Source organism: Oncorhynchus mykiss, chromosome 25 (assembly GCF_013265735.2).
Source record: "Oncorhynchus mykiss isolate Arlee chromosome 25, USDA_OmykA_1.1, whole genome shotgun sequence".
Lineage (NCBI taxonomy): Eukaryota > Metazoa > Chordata > Actinopteri > Salmoniformes > Salmonidae > Oncorhynchus > Oncorhynchus mykiss.
This window is the reverse complement of record NC_048589.1, coordinates 42,249,692-42,270,663: the sequence shown is the minus strand read 5'-3', so window position 1 is coordinate 42,270,663 and position 20,972 is coordinate 42,249,692. Positions and strand designations below refer to the sequence as shown.

The window sequence follows — 20,972 nt, the reverse complement described above, 5'->3', positions numbered from 1 at the left end:
TGTACGTCGATTATTGTTTCAATTTGCTATTTAATTCAAAGTATCCTTTGGGTGTCTTGAAAGGTGAGAGTAAAAATGCGATTTTCATCATTGTAAATTGATTTTAAAAATCCTTATAAAACGGAGAGAAAAAACATCTCAAAAATGGCATCAGTGTAACCAGACAATGAATGATTCTTTAATTGACTAAATAAACCAGAATAAAACATGTGCTGCTGGCGACAGAGGGGTTTGGATGAGGACGAGAGAGACGAGAAACAATTATCATCCTGAACACGTGAAACGATTTATTTTTTATAAATGCCGCCACTCAGCTGTTTGCATGGCAACAACAGATTAGCCAGCTGTTTGCATGGCAACAACAGATTAGCCAGCTGTTTGCATGGCAACAACAGATTAGCCAGCTGTTTGCATGGCAACAACAGATTGGCCAGCTGTTTGCATGGCAACAACAGATTAGCCAGCTGTTTGCATGGCAACAACAGATTAGCCACAGAAATGACACTTCACCAAGAATCTCACTGAAAACTCTAAATGACTCAAAGCCTTTAGTCCTGAACCAGACCTGCTTTCTTCAACAACAAAAACACTAAACCGGCCTTATTATTATTTATTTTTTTAATTCAACAAAAATACAAGTTCTGCCTTAAGACTAAATGACTAACTAGTAGTGCATTTACAATACCATTGTCAATGTTATTACATATTTTTGGATCTTTTGATATTTAATGTCATCTATGGTTTGACCTCAGAAGTGATGACAATTTCTAGAAGTTCCAGAACGCATTGCTGCCCCAGTAATATTGGACCAATCATTATCCAGTATGTTCTGATTGACAGACAGAGAGCCAAGCCCTCATAGCCACTGTGTTCTGCTCTTAGCAGAATACACGTCCCAATGGCGCAAAAATGATAAATTGCGACATCCTTTTTAGGGTCACCAAACCAAGAAACTGGACTGTAAAAACACAAAAGAAAACCAGAGTCTCAGGTTGAATCCAAAATGGCCCCCCTTCCCTTACATAGTATACTACCATTGGCTCCTGGTGAAAAGTAGTGTTTCTCAGACCTCTCCTCTGGGACCCCCCCAGTTGTTCCATGGGCCAGTGTTACTGGGACCCCAAAGTTGTTCCATGGCCCAGTGTTACTGGGACCCCAAAGTTGTTCCATGGGCCAGTGTTACTGGGACCCCCCAGTTGTTCCATGGCCCAGTGTTACTGGGACCCCCCAGTTGTTCCATGGGCCAGTGTTACTGGGACCCCCCAGTTGTTCCATGGGCCAGTGTTACTGGGACCCCCCAGTTGTTCCATGGGCCAGTGTTACTGGGACCCCTCAGTTGTTCCATGGGCCAGTGTTACTCAGACCTCTCCTCTGGGACCCCTCAGTTGTTCCATGTATTTAATCTATACCAGAGCTAGCAGACCTGATTTAACTAGTCAACTAACCCTGAAACCCTTGACAAGGTGAATCAGATGAGGTCGTTCAGGGCTACAACGATGTTGTGCAACGTCCCAGAGGAGAGGTTGGAGAGCTACGGGGAATAGGGTAATGTGGGACAACATCAGTCATTCACCAAATGATCACCTTCCCACGACAGGCGTCATCATCATCTCTTCAACTTCTTCTCTAACCCCTCCCCTGACCCTTGACCTCCTGACCCCAGGTGAGTCCGTTTTATCGCCCCCTGGGTCCGGGCCTGGCCTCTCTGAGAAGACAGCCCTGCCTCTTCCTGTTTCCTAGTGTCTGTTTGTTTCCCCGCCAAGGCCTCCCTCTCCCCCCTGGAATCTGGGGACGCAAACCGGTCTGGAGCCAGACGGTCTACTGGCACTTCAGTCATCTCAGTCTGGTGGGGGCTGTGGTGATGTCTGGAGGAAGAGGAGACCCAGCTACTGTTGTCCATCCTCTCTAAAGCAGCCCCCGTCACCCCTCCCTCCCGGGACTCGGTCCTCTGCTGCAGGGTGTCCTGAGAGGTGATGAGAAGGTCGTCTTGGCTGTCCAGAGACACTGCAGGGCTGGAACCGGTATGTCTGCCCGAATTGCTGGCACATCTCCCCGTTTTCGAGCTCCTTCTGTGGGGTCCGATCTGGATCGAGTCCCGGCCCTGCTGCAGCTCCGTGGAGGATGCGGAGGAGGATGAGGCCTCATCCATGGAGATCTTTGGGTAGGAGCAGGAGTCGACACCCCCGGGGTACAGGGCCTGGGCGGACTCGGGGCGCCCTCCACTGGGCCTGCAGGGGAAGTGCATGCGGCGCCTCCGTGCGGCGTTGCGTTGCCTGGTGCTGACCCTGCGACGCTCCTCGTCCTCAGAGCTGGTGGAGGAGGTGGTGGAGGAGCTGGAGGAGGCCCCAGTGGGGGAGGATGTGGGGCTGGAGAGGGTGGAGTTGTCTCGGGGGCTGGGGCGTGGCATGGGGTCCAGCCAGAACCCAGAGGAATCAGAGTCCTCTCCCACCAGGTCCAATAAGAACGCAGACTGGTGATGTCGCTGACGACTCCTGGGCAGCAGCGGCTCCGCCCCCAAGGCCTCGGGTGCAGCCAATGAGGATGAGGAGGAGCGGTCCGAGTCGCCCATAGCAGCAGCGGGATGTACAGGTGAAGCAGCACCAACCAGGACCCCGGCGCCGTCTCCTACAGCCCGCGTGGAGCGTCGTCCCCTGGCGTGGAGCTGGAGGATGGCCCCCTCACTCAGGTCACTGTCTGAGTCCGAACTCCAGCCCTCGATCTCCCGACGAACCAGAGAGTCAAAGAAGGCCATCATACGAGGATCCTCCTGGATGGACTGAGATGACATGAGAAAGATGCAATCGTACTTCAATTCATCCCCTAGAGTGTGTGTGTGTGTGTGTGTGTGTGTGTGTGTGTGTGTGTTACCTGTGAGACGTAGTCGTGCCTCAGGCCGCTGCCGCTGTTCAGCACCAGGCTGATATACTCCTCATGGCTGTACAGACTCCTGGACTTATTCTCCACACAACCATCCAGGTCGCCCAGACTCTCTGTCTGCTGGTAGGGGCTCCACGCCTGGGGGGGGGAGAAACGAGGCAGGGGTCAGGTTTAGAAAGCCTGTATCAGCTTTCAAACTTCTGGTACAGAACTAGAGCTGCTGTAGGAGAGGAGACCTAGAGCCGCTGCGGGAGAGGAGACCTAGAGCCGCTGCGGGAGAGGAGACCTAGAGCCGCTGCGGGAGAGGAGACCTAGAGCCGCTGCGGGAGAGGAGACCTAGAGCCGCTGCGGGAGAGGAGACCTAGAGCCGCTGCGGGAGAGGAGACCTAGAGCAGCTGCGGGAGAGGAGACCTAGAGCTGCTGCGGGAGAGGAGACCTAGAGCAGCTGCGGGAGAGGAGACCTAGAGCAGCTGCGGGAGAGGAGACCTAGAGCCGCTGCGGGAGAGGAGACCTAGAGCCGCTGCGGGAGAGGAGACTAGAGCCGCTGTGGGAGAGGAGACTAGAGCCGCTGCGGGAGAGGAGACTAGAGCCGCTGTAGCAGAGCGCGTTATGATGATGAACCGACATCTTCCTTCGACAAGCTTGTCAAAAGGGGACAGATGGCGAAGGAGATGAGTCGTCTGTCTTCACCTCAGGCCCTGTGATTCACGAGGGACAGTGAGTTATCATGACTGAAGACCTGAGTCATACAGGATGGGAAACCACCAAGTGAGGAATGAGTTACTACCGTTACTCTTTCAGAGGGTTTAGGAGTCGAGGGAGCTGAGATAATGATTCCGATGGCACGGTGAGCACCCAGGCGGTTTCTCCTTTTCTTGCAAAGAATAATTACCTTCAATATTCTGTGCATTTTTTAAAAGTACTCAAACAACCGAACTGATGAACTTTAAAATCACGACGATGTAATCAATTGATGTTCATGATGTAATGTGGATATGTCACTGATGATTTCATGAACCACTGATGAACCAAATCATTGTATCAAGTCATACACCCACCCACAACCTGTGATTTGAATGATTATTAAAACTGTATATAAATAATAATAATAATAATAATAATAATAATAATAATCTACGACTTAACTACTGACCTTGATGACCTTCTCGACCCCGGAGGAGCAGATCATATTGGTGCTGGGGTTGAACCGGACTTGGTTCACGATGGAACGGTGCCCCTTCAGGACCATGGACGCTCCGTTGACCACACGACCCGGGCCTCCTGGGAAGGGAGGGAGACAGAGTAATAGAGACGTGTCATCTGTAACCATGTTTCCATCCAAACATTTCATGAGGATGAATCACCCGACGTATAGAGAAAACGACTGAAACATGAAATGTTCGACAAGACAAATGTGTTAGTTTCGACGTGGTCTGTTTGTGTCTGGCAGAAACGCCTTTATGCGCAAATATTGATATAATAACCGTCATATTGAAGTAAACTTTGAGTCATGCGACGATATGTTGTCTGGTCCTCCCGCTACGACTCGGAGCCTAGTGGTTAGAGAGTTGGTCTGGTCCTCCCGCTACGACTCGGGGCCTAGTGGTTAGAGAGTTGGTCTGGTCCTCCCGCTACGACTCGGAGCCTAGTGGTTAGAGAGTTGGTCTGGTCCTCCCGCTACGACTCGGGGCCTAGTGGTTAGAGAGTTGGTCTGGTCCTCCCGCTACGACTCGGGGCCTAGTGGTTAGAGAGTTGGTCTGGTCCTCCCGCTACGACTCGGAGCCTAGTGGTTAGAGATTTGGTCTGGTCCTCCCGCTACGACTCGGAGCCTAGTGGTTAGAGAGTTGGTCTGGTCTTCCCGCTACGACTCGGGGCCTAGTGGTTAGAGAGTTGGTCTGGTCCTCCCGCTACGACTCGGAGCCTAGTGGTTAGAGAGTTGGTCTGGTCCTCCCGCTACGACTCGGGGCCTAGTGGTTAGAGAGTTGGTCTGGTCCTCCCGCTACGACTCGGGGCCTAGTGGTTAGAGAGTTGGTCTGGTCCTCCCGCTACGACTCGGAGCCTAGTGGTTAGAGAGTTGGTCTGGTCCTCCCACTACGACTCGGGGCCTAGTGGTTAGAGAGTTGGTCTGGTCCTCCCACTACGACTCAGGGCCTAGTGGTTAGAGAGTTGGTCTGGTCCTCCCGCTACGACTCGGAGCCTAGTGGTTAGAGAGTTGGTCTGGTCCTCCCACTACGACTCGGGGCCTAGTGGTTAGAGAGTTGGTCTGGTCCTCCCGCTACGACTCGGAGCCTAGTGGTTAGAGAGTTGGTCTGGTCCTCCCACTACGACTCGGGGCCTAGTGGTTAGAGAGTTGGTCTGGTCCTCCCACTACGACTCGGGGCCTGGTGGTTAGAGAGTTGGTCTGGTCCTCCCGCTACGACTCGGAGCCTAGTGGTTAGAGAGTTGGTCTGGTCCTCCCGCTACGACTCGGGGCCTAGTGGTTAGAGAGTTGGTCTGGTCCTCCCACTACGACTCGGGGCCTAGTGGTTAGAGAGTTGGTCTGGTCCTCCCGCTACGACTCGGGGCCTAGTGGTTAGAGAGTTGGTCTGGTCCTCCCGCTACGACTCGGAGCCTAGTGGTTAGAGAGTTGGTCTGGTCCTCCCGCTACGACTCAGGGCCTAGTGGTTAGAGAGTTGGTCTGGTCCTCCCGCTACGACTCGGAGCCTAGTGGTTAGAGAGTTGGTCTGGTCCTCCCGCTACGACTCGGAGCCTAGTGGTTAGAGAGTTGGTCTGGTCCTCCCGCTACGACTCGGGGCCTAGTGGTTAGAAAGTTGGTCTGGTCCTCCCGCTACGACTCAGGGCCTAGTGGTTAGAGAGTTGGTCTGGTCCTCCCGCTACGACTCGGAGCCTAGTGGTTAGAGAGTTGGTCTGGTCCTCCCGCTACGACTCAGGGCCTAGTGGTTAGAGAGTTGGTCTGGTCCTCCCGCTACGACTCGGGGCCTAGTGGTTAGAGAGTTGGTCTGGTCCTCCCGCTACGACTCAGGGCCTAGTGGTTAGAGAGTTGGTCTGGTCCTCCCGCTACGACTCAGGGCCTAGTGGTTAGAGAGTTGGTCTGGTCCTCCCGCTACGACTCGGGGCCTAGTGGTTAGAGAGTTGGTCTGGTCCTCCCGCTACGACTCGGGACCTAGTGGTTAGAGAGTTGGTCTGGTCCTCCCGCTACGACTCGGGGCCTAGTGGTTAGAGAGTTGGTCTGGTCCTCCCGCTACGACTCGGGGCCTAGTGGTTAGAGAGTTGGTCTGGTCCTCCCGCTACGACTCGGGGCCTAGTGGTTAGAGAGTTGGTCTGGTCCTCCCGCTACGACTCGGGGCCTAGTGGTTAGAGAGTTGGTCTGGTCCTCCCGCTACGACTCAGAGCCTAGTGGTTAGAGAGTTGGTCTGGTCCTCCCGCTACGACTCGGGGCCTACTGGTTAGAGAGTTGGTCTGGTCCTCCCGCTACGACTCAGGGCCTAGTGGTTAGAGAGTTGGTCTGGTCCTCCCGCTACGACTCGGAGCCTAGTGGTTAGAGAGTTGGTCTGGTCCTCCCGCTACGACTCGGAGCCTAGTGGTTTGAGAGTTGGTCTGGTCCTCCCGCTACGACTCGGAGCCTAGTGGTTAGAGAGTTGGTCTGGTCCTCCCGCTACGACTCGGGGCCTAGTGGTTAGAGAGTTGGTCTGGTCCTCCCGCTATGACTCGGGGCCTAGTGGTTAGAGAGTTGGTCTGGTCCTCCCGCTACGACTCGGGGCCTAGTGGTTTGAGATTTGGTCTGGTCCTCCCGCTACGACTCGGGGCCTAGTGGTTAGAGAGTTGGTCTGGTCCTCCCGCTACGACTTGGGGCCTAGTGGTTAGAGAGTTGGTCTGGTCCTCCCGCTACGACTCGGGGCCTAGTGGTTAGAGAGTTGGTCTGGTCCTCCCGCTATGACTCGGGGCCTAGTGGTTAGAGAGTTGGTCTGGTCCTCCCGCTACGACTCGGGGCCTAGTGGTTTGAGATTTGGTCTGGTCCTCCCGCTACGACTCCGGGCCTAGTGGTTTGAGAGTTGGTCTGGTCCTCCCGCTACGACTCGGGGCCTAGTGGTTAGAGAGTTGGTCTGGTCCTCCCACTTCGACTCTGGGCCTAGTGGTTAGAGAGTTGGTCTGGTCCTCCCACTACGACTCAGGGCCTAGTGGTTAGAGAGTTGGTCTGGTCCTCCCACTACGACTCGGGGCCTGGTGGTTAGAGAGTTGGTCTGGTCCTCCCGCTACGACTCGGGGCCTAGTGGTTAGAGAGTTGGTCTGGTCCTCCCGCTATGATTCGGGGCCTAGTGGTTAGAGAGTTGGTCTGGTCCTCCCACTACGACTCAGGGCCTAGTGGTTAGAGAGTTGGTCTGGTCCTCCCACTACGACTCGGGGCCTGGTGGTTAGAGAGTTGGTCTGGTCCTCCCGCTACGACTCGGGGCCTAGTGGTTAGAGTTGGTCTGGTCCTCCCGCTACGACTCGGGGCCTAGTGGTTTGAGATTTGGTCTGGTCCTCCCGCTACGACTCGGGGCCTAGTGGTTTGAGATTTGGTCTGGTCCTCCCGCTACGACTCGGGGCCTAGTGGTTTGAGATTTGGTCTGGTCCTCCCGCTACGACTCGGGGCCTAGTGGTTAGAGAGTTGGTCTGGTCCTCCCACTACGACTCTGGGCCTAGTGGTTGGAGAGTTGGTCTGGTCCTCCCACTACGACTCGGGGCCTGGTGGTTAGAGAGTTGGTCTGGTCCTCCCGCTACGACTCGGGGCCTAGTGGTTAGAGAGTTGGTCTGGTCCTCCCACTACAACTCGGGGCCTATTGGTTAGAGAGTTGTTCTAGTAACCGGAAGGTTGCAAGAACGGATCCCCGAGCTGACAAGGTACAAATCTGTCGTTCTGCCCCTGAACAAGGCAGTTAACCCACTGTTCCTTAGGCCGTCGTTGAAAATAAGAATTTGTTCTTAACTGACTTGACTAGTTAAATAAAGGTAAAATTAAAAAAATAAGTGATGAACTTCACAGGGTGGTGAAAGTTCAAGGTGAGCTTGATGTTCCTTTCCAATAAATATTGAGGGTCTTATACTGGTGATATGGCTGCCATTTGACAAACACAAATAATTTAAAATCGCTCGTAATCTCATGTAGGTAAACTAACCACACTGTCTCTGTGAGCTGTGCCAGAGGACACATTCCACTGTCTCTGTTGGCCAGAGGACACATTCCACTGTCTCTGTTGGCCAGAGGACACATTCCACTGTCTCTGTTGGCCAGAGGACACATTCCACTGTCTCTGTTGGCCAGAGGACACATTCCACTGTCTCTGTTGGCCAGAGGACACATTCCACTGTCTCTGTTGGCCAGAGGACACATTCCACTGTCTCTGTTGGCCAGAGGACACATTCCACTGTCTCTGTTGGCCAGAGGACACATTCCACTGTCTCTGTTGGCCAGAGGACACATTCCACTGTCTCTGTTGGCCAGAGGACACATTCCACTGTCTCTGTTGGCCAGAGGACACATTCCACTGTCTCCGTTGGCCAGAGGACACATTTCACTGTCCCCGTTGGCCAGAGGACACATTCCACTGTCTCTGTTGGCCAGAGGACACATTCCACTGTCTCTGTTGGCCAGAGGACACATTCCACTGTCTCTGTTGGCCAGAGGACACATTCCACTGTCTCTGTTGGCCAGAGGACACATTCCACTGTCTCTGTTGGCCAGAGGACACATTTCACTGTCTCTGTTGGCCAGAGGACACATTTCACTGTCTCTGTTGGCCAGAGGACACATTTCACTGTCCCCGTTGGCCAGAGGACACATTCCACTGTCTCTGTTGGCCAGAGGACACATTTCACTGTCTCTGTTGGCCAGAGGACACATTTCACTATATAAAACGCGTTTAAATCAGTAGAGTTTAAAATGTCATGGAAACCCATTTATGAGAATTCATGAGAATATAACAGCAAAAGTCATTTTTATGGGGACGTAGTTATCACGCAAAGCCTTTTATCCACAAAATAAAGTTTGTTTACTGTAAACCTCCCTGGTGGGGAAATGTGCATATTGTTTCATCTGTCACAAATTGTACAGAAACTTAGCTATTTACACATATAAGATTGAAACACACACACACACTTACCTGCTTCAGGATCCTTTGGGATTCTCCACATATAAAGGTTGAAGTCATCTGATCCAGACAAGACGTACTGGAGGAAGACCACAGAGAGATTAACATAGAGGCATCTCAAAATGCCACCCTATTCCCTATGTAGTGCACTTCTTTAGTCCAGAGCCCTGCTGACAAAAGTAGTGGACTACATAGGGAATAGGGTTGGATTTGGGACTCCTTGTAAGACAACGTCCCCTATAAAAACACATCATGATGTTGAACACGATGTTCTCCGTTTATGTTGATACCAAAAAAAAAAAAAGAGAAGCTTGTTATCAACAATTAATCCTCCAAAATAAAAAGCTTGAGAAGATAGTCAGGGAACATCTAAACTTTAAAACAGTACAGCCAGTCCATTTTGAGTATTCATAAAGAGCCTCCCTGAATAAGACTGCTGATCTAGGATCAGTTTAGGTTTGTATTTTAGATCACAATGAAAAAAAGATTACACAGACAAGATGTGATCCTAGATCAGCACTCTTAACACTTTATGAATCTAAGTCCTTTAGGGGAAAATAATTGCCATTTTTACATTTATTTAAAAACAAAAAACTTCCAAGGATCCAGTTGGAGAAACACCAAAACAGGCAGCGCAGTTACAATACGGAGACAGAAGAATTTATGACAAATCTCTTCTCCGAGGGAAGATAGAATTTGAGATGAGGTGTACACTTCTCCAAAAAAACACACTGAGCAGAAATATGTGTGGTGTCTGTTGCCAGGCAACGAGGAGCCGAGCCAATGAAGCCAGAAGAGAAGAATGATCCAGAATGATCCAAAGACTGCACCTCAAATGGCAGCCTATTCCAGTTATAGTGCACTACTTTGGACCAGGGTAGTGAGCTATGGGAGGGAACAGGGTGCTATTTGTCTCACTCAACTCACTAGGGTCATTGTCTACTAACTAGTGACATCACTGGGGTCATTATCTACTAACTAGTGACATCACTGGGGTCATTATCTACTAACTAGTGACATCACTGGGGTCATTATCTACTAACATCACTGGGGTCATTATCTACTAACATCACTGGGGTCATTATCTACTAACTAGTGACATCACTGGGGTCATTATCTACTAACTAGTGACATCACTGGGGTCATTATCTACTAACTAGTGACATCACTGGGGTCATTATCTACTAACATCACTGGGGTCATTATCTACTAACTAGTGACATCACTGGGGTCATTATCTACTAACATCACTGGGGTCATTATCTACTAACTAGTGACATCACTGGGGTCATTATCTACTAACTAGTGACATCACTGGGGTCATTATCTCCTAACTAGTGACACCACTGGGGTCATTATCTCCTAACTAGTGACATCACTGGGGTCATTATCTACTAACTAGTGACATCACTGGGGTCATTATCTACTAACATCACTGGGGTCATAATCTACTAACTAGTGACATCACTAGGGTCATAATCTACTAACTAGTGACATCACTAGGGTCATTAAGAGGCCCGCGGTGACATCACTAGGGTCATTGGGAGGCCTGCGGTGACACCACTAGGGTCATTGGGAGGCCCGCGGTGACATCACTAGGGTCATTGGGAGGCCCGCGGTGACATCACTAGGGTCATTGGGAGGCCTGCGGTGACACCACTAGGGTCATTAGAGGCCCGCGGTGACGCCACTAGGGTCATTAAGAGGCCCGCGGTGACACCACTAGGGTCATTGGGAGGCCCGCGGTGACACCACTAGGGTCATTGGGAGGCCCGCGGTGACGCCACTAGGGTCATTAAGAGGCCCGCGGTGACGCCACTAGGGTCATTAAGAGGCCCGCGGTGACACCACTAGGGTCATTGGGAGGCCCGCGGTGACACCACTAGGGTCATTGGGAGGCCCGCGGTGACACCACTAGGGTCATTGGGAGGCCCGCGGTGACACCACTAGGGTCATTGGGAGGCCCGCGGTGACACCACTAGGGTCATTGGGAGGCCCGCGGTGACACCACTAGGGTCATTGGGAGGCCCGCGGTGACACCACTAGGGTCATTGGGAGGCCCGCGGTGACACCACTAGGGTCATTGGGAGGCCCACGGTGACACCACTAGGGTCATTGGGAGGCCCGCTGTGACACCACTAGGGTCATTGGGAGGCCTGCGGTGACACCACTAGGGTCATTAGAGGCCCGCGGTGACGCCACTAGGGTCATTAAGAGGCCCGCGGTGACACCACTAGGGTCATTGGGAGGCCCGCGGTGACACCACTAGGGTCATTGGGAGGCCCGCGGTGACACCACTAGGGTCATTGGGAGGCCCGCGGTGACACCACTAGGGTCATTGGGAGGCCCGCGGTGACGCCACTAGGGTCATTGGGAGGCCCGCGGTGACACCACTAGGGTCATTGGGAGGCCCGCGGTGACACCACTAGGGTCATTGGGAGGCCCGCGGTGACACCACTAGGGTCATTGGGAGGCCCGCGGTGACACCACTAGGGTCATTGGGAGGCCCGCGGTGAAACCACTAGGGTCATTGGGAGGCCCGCGGTGAAACCACTAGGGTCATTGGGAGGCCCGCGGTGACACCACTAGGGTCATTGGGAGGCCCACGGTGGCACCTGGGAGGGGAACCCCAGGACACACGAATAGAATTGTAACCTTAACCGGCACAAGCCTTTTGTCGTCTCTAAGCAACATCGTCACCTTGACAACAAGTAGTCAGGGGCCAGTCCGCACAGAAGAGAGAAAGCACTAGTGAATGTAGCTGCAGGCACTCTACATCACCTCCTCCCCCACAAGGCCTAACTTCTCCCTCGCGCTTCGTGTAACTCTGGTCTCACACGCCACTGGTAGATTCCAGCCGGCTGCAGCACGGTTCTGTTATTCTAGAAGGGTCTTCTTCTGCAGCGAAGGTCTCCCCTGACAGCACCGCAGCCAATTGTGAACATAAACTAGACATGGTTTCAGAGTGATATCATGTCTCATATGAGGGGGAGGTGGGCTAGTGCCAAATTGCATCCTATTCCTTACATAGTGCCCTACTTTTGACCAGAGCCAGGGACACTATGTGAGGAATAGGGGGATGCAAACCAGGTTTGTGGAGGAGCTGAGGGAAGAGTTTTGGCTAGAGATTACAGGGCTTCTGTGTTCATCACTAGAAGGAGACTGAAGAGCCTCAATAAAAAGTCTTCGACTTTCACCGTTGCCCTCTGGACGACCTCCCCAACTAGATAAAAGGGCTAAGGTCTAATGTAGTGCACGGCCTAGGGAACAGGGTACCATTTGAGACGGATCCCTTGAGCCTACTGCAGAGTTCCTTCAGGAAAACCCAACTTTATAAATGTCTCTGTAGGGAAGCCTCTATTTAACAGACTCTCTCTCTTCCCAGAATAGAAAGAGAAAGAAAACACACACAAGAAAAATTGGGACGTTGACTTTCTAGGTATGCCCCATAACAGAACGGTCTGTAGTTTAGATAGTACGAGTGTTACCTAGCGACGCAAAAGGTTGAAGGTCAAAGTCCCACAGGGATCACATCCACACACTGTACTGGAAGTGTCTCTGCTAATTGGTAGATACCGTACCAGTCAAAAGTTGACACCTACTCATTATAGGGTTTTTCTTAATTTTTTTACTATTTTCTACATTGTAGAATAATAGTGAAGACATCAAAACTATGAAATAACACATTTGGAATCATGTAGTAACCAGAAAAGAAGTGTTAAATCAACATATATTTTATAGTTGAGATTCGTCAAAGTAGTCACCCTTTGCCTTGATGACAGCTTTGCACACTCTTTGCATTCTCTCAACCAATAAGGTAGGGGTGGGTATACAGAAGATAGCCCTATTTGGTAAAAGACCAAGTCCATATTATGGCAAGAACAACTCCAATAAGCAAAGAGAAACGACAGTCCATCATTACGTTAAGACATGAAGGTCAGTCAATACGGGAAATTTCAAGAACTTTGAAAGTTTCTTCAAGTGCAGTCCCAAAAAAATGATCAAGTGCTATGATGAAACTGTCTCTCATGAGGACCACTACAGGAAAGACCCAGAGATACCTCTGCTGCAGAGGATAAGTTCATTAGAGTTACCAGCCTCACAAATTGCAGCCCAAAGAACTGCTGCAAAGAAACCACTACTAGAGGACACCAATAAGAAGAAGAGACTTGGACATTAGATCGGTAGAAATCTGTCCTTTGGTCTGATTTGAGATTTTTGCTTCTAACCCCCACTGTGAAGCATGGAGGTGGTGGTGCGATGGTGCTTTGCTGGTGATACGGTCAGTGCTTTATTTAGAACTCAAAGGCACACTTAACCAGCATGGCTACCACAGCATTCTGCAGCGATACGCCATCCCATCTGGTTTGGGCTTAGTGTGACTATCATTTGTTTTTCAACAGGACAATGACCCAACACACCTCCGGGCTGTGTAAGGGCTATTTGACCAAGAAGGAGAGTGATGGAGGGCTGCGTCAGATGACCGGTGGACACTGAGCAACAGTGCTGTTGGAAAACAGAAAGCTTTGAGATGGTCACAAAGGCTGCTTCCCAGAGGGCACCCTATTCCCTATATAGTGCACTACTTTAGACCCTATTCCCTATATAGTGCACTACTCTAGACCCTATTCCCTATATAGTGCACTACTCTAGACCCTATTCCCTACATAGTGCACTACTTTAGACCCTATTCCCTATATAGTGCACTACTCTAGACCCTATTCCCTATATAGTGCACTACTCTAGACCCTATTCCCTATATAGTGCACTCCGTTAGACCCTATTCCCTATATAGTGCACTCCTTTAGACCCTATTCCCTATATAGTGCACTCCGTTAGACCCTATTCCCTATATAGTGCACTACTCTAGACCCTATTCCCTATATAGTGCACTACTCTAGACCCTATTCCCTATATAGTGCACTACTCTAGACCCTATTCCCTATATAGTGCACTACTTTAGACCCTATTCCCTATATAGTGCACTACTTTAGACCCTATTCCCTATATAGTGCACTACTCTAGACCCTATTCCCTATATAGTTCACTACTCTAGACCCTATTCCCTATATAGTTCACTACTCTAGACCCTATTCCCTATATAGTGCACTACTCTAGACCCTATTCCCTATATAGTGCACTACTCTAGACCCTATTCCCTATATAGTGCACTACTTTAGACCCTATTCCCTATATAGTGCACTACTCTAGACCCTATTCCCTATATAGTGCACTACTCTAGACCCTATTCCCTATATAGTTCACTACTCTAGACCCTATTCCCTATATAGTTCACTACTCTAGACCCTATTCCCTATATAGTGCACTACTCTAGACCCTATTCCCTATATAGTGCACTCCTTTAAACCCTATATAGTGCACTACTTTTGACCAGGGTCTACAGGGTAGAGGGTACAGGGTAGAGGGTACAAGCTGTAGGGAGTGCACTATGTAGGGAACAGCGTGCCATTTGGGATGCCATCCATAGCCCCAAGGGCTCACCTGATCCTTGTCTCCAGCGAAGCAGCAGCTCTTCATGGTACAGGAGTTGAAGTAGCCCTGGTTGTCGAACTGGAAGCTGGGTAGGCGAGAGTGTAGCTCGTAGAGGACCGGGGGTAGCCTGCGACGCAGAGCCAGGAGCTGGGTCCCTGCGCTGTTAAAACGCACCGACATGGCACTCTGCAGGGACATGCTACCGCCGTAACGCAGCAGAGAACTGGGAGAGACGGAGAGAGAGGTGGATTAGGAAGGAAGAGCAGGAGTCGTGTTCCTCTCTAGGTTTCTTCCTTCAAAAGGGGAGTTTTTCCTGGCCACTGCTTTGCTGTTTGTTAAAGTCACTGACAGCCGCTGATGTAAAAAGGGCCTTTATAAAATAAGAGTGATTGACAGACGGTGTAGATCAAGAGGAGACAAATAAATGGAGGGTCCTTATGTCTGATTACATTTAGAGGCAGTTTCAATCTTATATGGTCAGAATAGAAGCAATGTTAAGAAATTGGTGAATTAAATAATAAATAAATAAACAGTGCCATCTGGTGGACAAATTGGGTAAAACAGATGCTGGATTACAGCCTGAGCGTTCCGAGTGTGACGGTTAACAGAAGCTCTCACGTGCGAGGCTTGCGGATGTCCCACAGCCCCACCCCTTCCTTGGAGTTGGCTGTAGCCAGCAGTCGGGGCTCTGCCGGGTTGAACATCACACTGTGGAAGGCTGACGGGTAGTTGGCCAGACAAAAGGGCTCTGAAACACACAGGGAAAGATATGGATTTAACTCTGGTGACATGGTTATTGATCAGGTGTAGGCCTATCGCAATAGGTTTTATATACACAGTAATACACTGAAAAATACTTTACAAAAACATAAAAATGCAACATTAACATTTTCTATTCATGCAACCTTTATTTAAACTAGGCAAGTCAACTAACATGTTAAGTGTTGGTCCCATGTTTAATGAGCTGAAATAAAAGATCCCAGAAATGTTCCGTACACACCAGAAAGCTTATTTCTCTCAAATTTTGTGCACAAATTTGTTCACATCCCTGTTAGTGAGCATTTCTCCTTTGCTAAGAAAATCCATCCACCTGACGTGTCTGTGCCCATGTTTGTCACAGTTTTTTAAAAATCTACTTTGACTTCTTGCATCAGTTACCTGATGTGGAATAGAGTTCCATGTAGTCATGGCTCTATGTAGTACTGTGGAATAGAGTTCCATGTAGTCATGGCTCTATGTAGTACTGTGGAATAGAGTTCCATGTAGTCATGGCTCTATGTAGTACTGTGGAATAGAGTTCCATGTAGTCATGGCTCTATGTAGTTCTGTGGAATAGAGTTCCGTGTAGTCATGGCTCTATGTAGTACTGTGGAATAGAGTTCCATGTAGTCATGGCTCTATGTAGTACTGTGGAATAGAGTTCCATGTAGTCACGGCTCTATGTAGTACTGTGGAATAGAGTTCCATGTAGTCATGGCTCTATGTAGTTCTGTGGAATAGAGTTCCGTGTAGTCATGGCTCTATGTAGTACTGTGGAATAGAGTTCCATGTAGTCATGGCTCTATGTAGTACTGTGGAATAGAGTTCCATGTAGTCATGTCTCTATGTAGTACTGTGGAATAGAGTTCCATGTAGTCATGGCTCTATGTAGTACTGTGGAATAGAGTTCCATGTAGTCATGGCTCTATGTAGTACTGTGGAATAGAGTTCCATGTAGTCATGGCTCTATGTAGTACTGTGGAATAGAGTTCCATGTAGTCATGGCTCTATGTAGTACTGTGGAATAGAGTTCCATGTAGTCATGGCTCTATGTAGTACTGTGGAATAGAGTTCCATGTAGTCATGGCTCTATGTAGTACTGTGGAATAGAGTTCCATGTAGTCATGGCTCTATGTAGTACTGTGGAATAGAGTTCCATGTAGTCATGGCTCTATGTAGTACTGTGGAATAGAGTTCCGTGTAGTCATGGTTCTATGTAGTACTGTGGAATAGAGTTCCGTGTAGTCATGACTCTGTGTAGTACTGTGGAATAGAGTTCCATGTAGTCATGGCTCTATGTAGTACTGTGGAATAGAGTTCCGTGTAGTCATGGCTCTATGTAGTACTGTGGAATAGAGTTCCATGTATCCATGGCTCTATGTAGTACTGTGGAATAGAGTTCCATGTAGTCACGGCTCTATGTAGTACTGTGGAATAGAGTTCCGTGTAGTCATGGTTCTATGTAGTACTGTGGAATAGAGTTCCGTGTAGTCATGGCTCTATGTAGTTCTGTGGAATGGAGTTCCATGTAGTCATGGCTCTATGTAATACTGTGGAATAGAGTTCCATGTAGTCATGGCTCTATGTAGTACTGTGGAATAGAGTTCCATGTAGTCATGGCTCTATGTAGTACTGTGGAATAGAGTTCCATGTAGTCATGGCTCTATGTAGTACTGTGGAATAGAGTTCCATGTAGTCATGGCTCTATGTAGTTATGTGGAATAGAGTTCCATGTAGTCATGGCTCTATGTAGTACTGTGGAATAGAGTTCCATGTAGTCATGGCTCTATGTAGTACTGTGGAATAGAGTTCCATGTAGTCATGGCTCTATGTAGTTATGTGGAATAGAGTTCCATGTATCCATGGCTCTATGTAGTTCTGTGGAATAGAGTTCCGTGTAGTCATGGCTCTATGTAGTTCTGTGGAATAGAGTTCCGTGTAGTCATGGCTCTCTGTAGTACTGTGGAATAGAGTTCCATGTAGTCATGTCTCTATGTAGTACTGTGGAATAGAGTTCCGTGTAGTCACGGCTCTATGTAGTACTGTGGAATAGAGTTCCGTGTAGTCATGGCTCTATGTAGTTCTGTGGAATAGAGTTCCGTGTAGTCATGGCTCTATGTAGTACTGTGGAATAGAGTTCCATGTAGTCATGGTTCTATGTAGTACTGTGGAATAGAGTTCCATGTAGTCATGACTCTATGTAGTACTGTGGAATAGAGTTCCATGTAGTCATGGCTCTATGTAGTTCTGTGGAATAGAGTTCCGTGTAGTCATGGCTCTATGTAGTACTGTGGAATAGAGTTCCATGTAGTCATGGCTCTATGTAGTACTGTGGAATAGAGTTCCATGTAGTTATGGCTCTATGTGGTACTGTGGAATAGAGTTCCGTGTAGTCATGGCTCTATGTAGTACTGTGGAATAGAGTTCCGTGTAGTCATGGCTCTATGTGGTACTGTGGAATAGAGTTCCATGTAGTCATGACTCTATGTAGTACTGTGGAATAGAGTTCCATGTAGTCATGGCTCTATGTAGTACTGTGGAATAGAGTTCCATGTAGTCATGGCTCTATGTAGTACTGTGTAATAGAGTTCCATGTAGTCATGTCTCTATGTAGTACTGTGGAATAGAGTTCCGTGTAGTCATGGCTCTATGTAGTTCTGTGGAATAGAGTTCCGTGTAGTCATGGCTCTATGTAGTACTGTGGAATAGAGTTCCATGTATCCATGGCTCTATGTAGTACTGTGTAATAGAGTTCCATGTAGTCATGGCTCTATGTAGTTCTGTGGAATAGAGTTCCATGTAGTCATGGCTCTATGTAGTTCTGTGGAATAGAGTTCCATGTAGTCATGGCTCTATGTAGTACTGTGGAATAGAGTTCCATGTAGTCATGGCTCTATGTAGTACTGTGGAATAGAGTTCCATGTATCCATGGCTCTATGTAGTACTGTGGAATAGAGTTCCATGTAGTCATGGCTCTATGTAGTTCTGTGGAATAGAGTTCCATGTAGTCATGGCTCTATGTAGTTCTGTGGAATAGAGTTCCATGTAGTCATGGCTCTATGTAATACTGTGGAATAGAGTTCCATGTAGTTATGGCTCTATGTGGTACTGTGGAATAGAGTTCCATGTAGTCATGGCTCTATGTAGTACTGTGGAATAGAGTTCCATGTATCCATGGCTCTATGTAGTACTGTGGAATAGAGTTCCATGTAGTCATGGCTCTATGTAGTTCTGTGGAATAGAGTTCCATGTAGTCATGGCTCTATGTAGTACTGTGGAATAGAGTTCCATGTAGTCATGGCTCTATGTAGTACTGTGGAATAGAGTTCCATGTAGTCATGGCTCTATGTAATACTGTGGAATAGAGTTCCATGTAGTCATGGCTCTATGTAGTACTGTGGAATAGAGTTCCATGTAGTCATGTCTCTATGTAGTACTGTGGAATAGAGTTCCATGTAGTCATGGCTCTATGTAGTAGTGTGGAATAGAGTTCCATGTAGTCATGGCTCTATGTAGTACTGTGGAATAGAGTTCCATGTAGTCATGGCTCTATGTAGTTCTGTGGAATAGAGTTCCATGTATCCATGGCTCTATGTAGTACTGTGGAATAGAGTTCCATGTAGTCATGTCTCTATGTAGTACTGTGGAATAGAGTTCCATGTAGTCATGGCTCTATGTAGTACTGTGGAATAGAGTTCCATGTAGTCATGGCTCTATGTAGTACTGTGGAACAGAGTTCCGTGTAGTCATGGCTCTATGTAGTACTGTGGAATAGAGTTCCATGTAGTCATGGCTCTATGTAGTACTGTGGAATAGTTTTTAAAAAATGGTTGAAATTGTTGTTAAGTGTATTGTTACCTCCGTGTGGCGGCTGCCGTGTGTCCCAGATGAGGACCCGTCCGTCGTCCGAGGAGCTGGCGAACACGTTGTCGTTAACGGGGCTGACTGACAGGCCGTACACCGCATCGTCGTGAAGGAACACGTTCAGAGTCTCGCCTCTGGAGGGGAAACAGAATACAGCGACTTCATGTATAACAGCAAAGTCAATATTTCCCCTGATAGGCCTACAGTGAATTCGGGAAAAGTATTCAGACCCCTTCAACTATTCAATTTTGTTACGTTACAGCCTTATTCTAAAATGGGTTAAATCAATTTTTTTTGCCTCAATCTACACACAATACCCCCAAAAATGACAAATGTGATATCAGTTTTTTTTAATACATTTGCAAACATTTCTAAAAACCTGTTTTTGCTTTGTCATTATGGGGTATTGTGATGTCATTATGGGGTATTGTGATGTCATTATGGGGTCTTGTGATGTCATTATGGGGTATTGTGATGTCATTATGGGGTATTGTGATGTCATTATGGGGTCTTGTGATGTCATTATGGGGTCTTGTGATGTCATTATGGGGTCTTGTGATGTCATTATGGGGTCTTGTGATGTCATTATGGGGTCTTGTGATGTCATTATGGGGTCTTGTGTGTAGATTGATGAGGAAAAAAAACAACAATTTTATCAATTTTAGAATAAGGCTGTAACGTAACAAAATGTGGATAAAGTCCAGGGGTCTGAATACTTTCCAAATGCACTGCAGATGAGGTGGTATATAAATGGGGTTTCAGACTATGTCCCAATGCCCACACTAATTACAACTAACCTACCACTTAGAATGAAGCCACGTGTTACTACTGACCTACCACTTAGAATGAAGCCACGTGTCTATACTGACCTACCACTTAGAATGAGGCCACGTGTTACTAATGACCTACCACTTAGAATGAAGCCACGTGTCTATACTGACCTACCACTAACCTACCAATTAGAATGAAGCCACGTGTCTATACTGACCTACCACTTAGAATGAAGCCACGTGTCTATACTGACCTACCACTAACCTACCACTTAGAATGAAGCCACGTGTCTATACTGACCTACCACTAACCTACCACTTAGAATGAAGCCACGTGTTACTACTGACTTACCACTTAGAATGAAGCTGCATGTCTATACTGACCTACCACTTAGGATGATGCAGATGATGAGAGGCAGGTACAAGGAGATGGGGTGGAACGAGAGGCAGATACATACAAGGAGATGGGGTGGAACGAGAGGCAGGTACATACAAGGAGATGGGGTGGAACGAGAGGCAGGTACATACAAGGAGATGGGGTGGAACGAGAGGCAGGTACATACAAGGAGATGGGGTGGAACGAGAAGCAGGTACATACAAGGAGCTGGGGTGGAACGAGAAGCAGGTACATACAAGGAGATGGGGTGGAACGAGAGGCAGATACATACAAGGAGATGGGGTGGAACGAGAGGCAGATACATACAAGGAGATGGGGTGGAACGAGAGGCAGGTACATACAAGGAGATGGGGTGGAACGAGAAGCAGGTACATACAAGGAGATGGGGTGGAACGAGAGGCAGGTACATACAAGGAGATGGGGTGGAACGAGAGGCAGGTACATACAAGGAGATGGGGTGGAACGAGAGGCAGGTACATACAAGGAGATGGGGTGGAACGAGAGGCAGGTACATACAAGGAGATGGGGTGGAACGAGAAGCAGGTACATACAAGGAGATGGGGTGGAACGAAAGGCAGGTACATACAAGGAGATGGGGTGGAACGAGAGGCAGATACATACAAGGAGATGGGGTGGAACGAGAGGCAGATACATACAAGGAGATGGGGTGGAACGAGAGGCAGG

At 48.7% G+C, this 20,972-nt stretch overlaps 1 protein-coding gene across 2 annotated transcripts in view; it reads right to left on the bottom strand.

Annotated features, from left to right (window-relative positions):
* Positions 1–597: 597 nt before the first annotated feature.
* LOC110505975 (DDB1- and CUL4-associated factor 5) overlaps positions 598–20,972 on the bottom strand; it is a 32,772-nt gene continuing 12,397 nt past the window's right edge. The window contains exons 4-10 of one of the 2 annotated variants that reach the window (XM_036962566.1): positions 19,116–19,255; positions 15,117–15,246; positions 14,508–14,721; positions 9,018–9,084; positions 4,031–4,158; positions 2,869–3,015; positions 598–2,767 (exon numbers count right to left, since the gene is read on the bottom strand). In XM_036962566.1, coding sequence (XP_036818461.1) covers positions 1,607–2,767; positions 2,869–3,015; positions 4,031–4,158; positions 9,018–9,084; positions 14,508–14,721; positions 15,117–15,246; positions 19,116–19,255 — 1,987 coding nt within the window. In that variant the 3' untranslated portion in view covers positions 598–1,606. Of the gene's footprint in view, positions 2,777–2,868; positions 3,016–4,030; positions 4,159–9,017; positions 9,085–14,507; positions 14,722–15,116; positions 15,247–19,115; positions 19,256–20,972 lie in introns of both variants that reach the window. The other variant, XM_036962565.1, reaches the window with a different exon arrangement.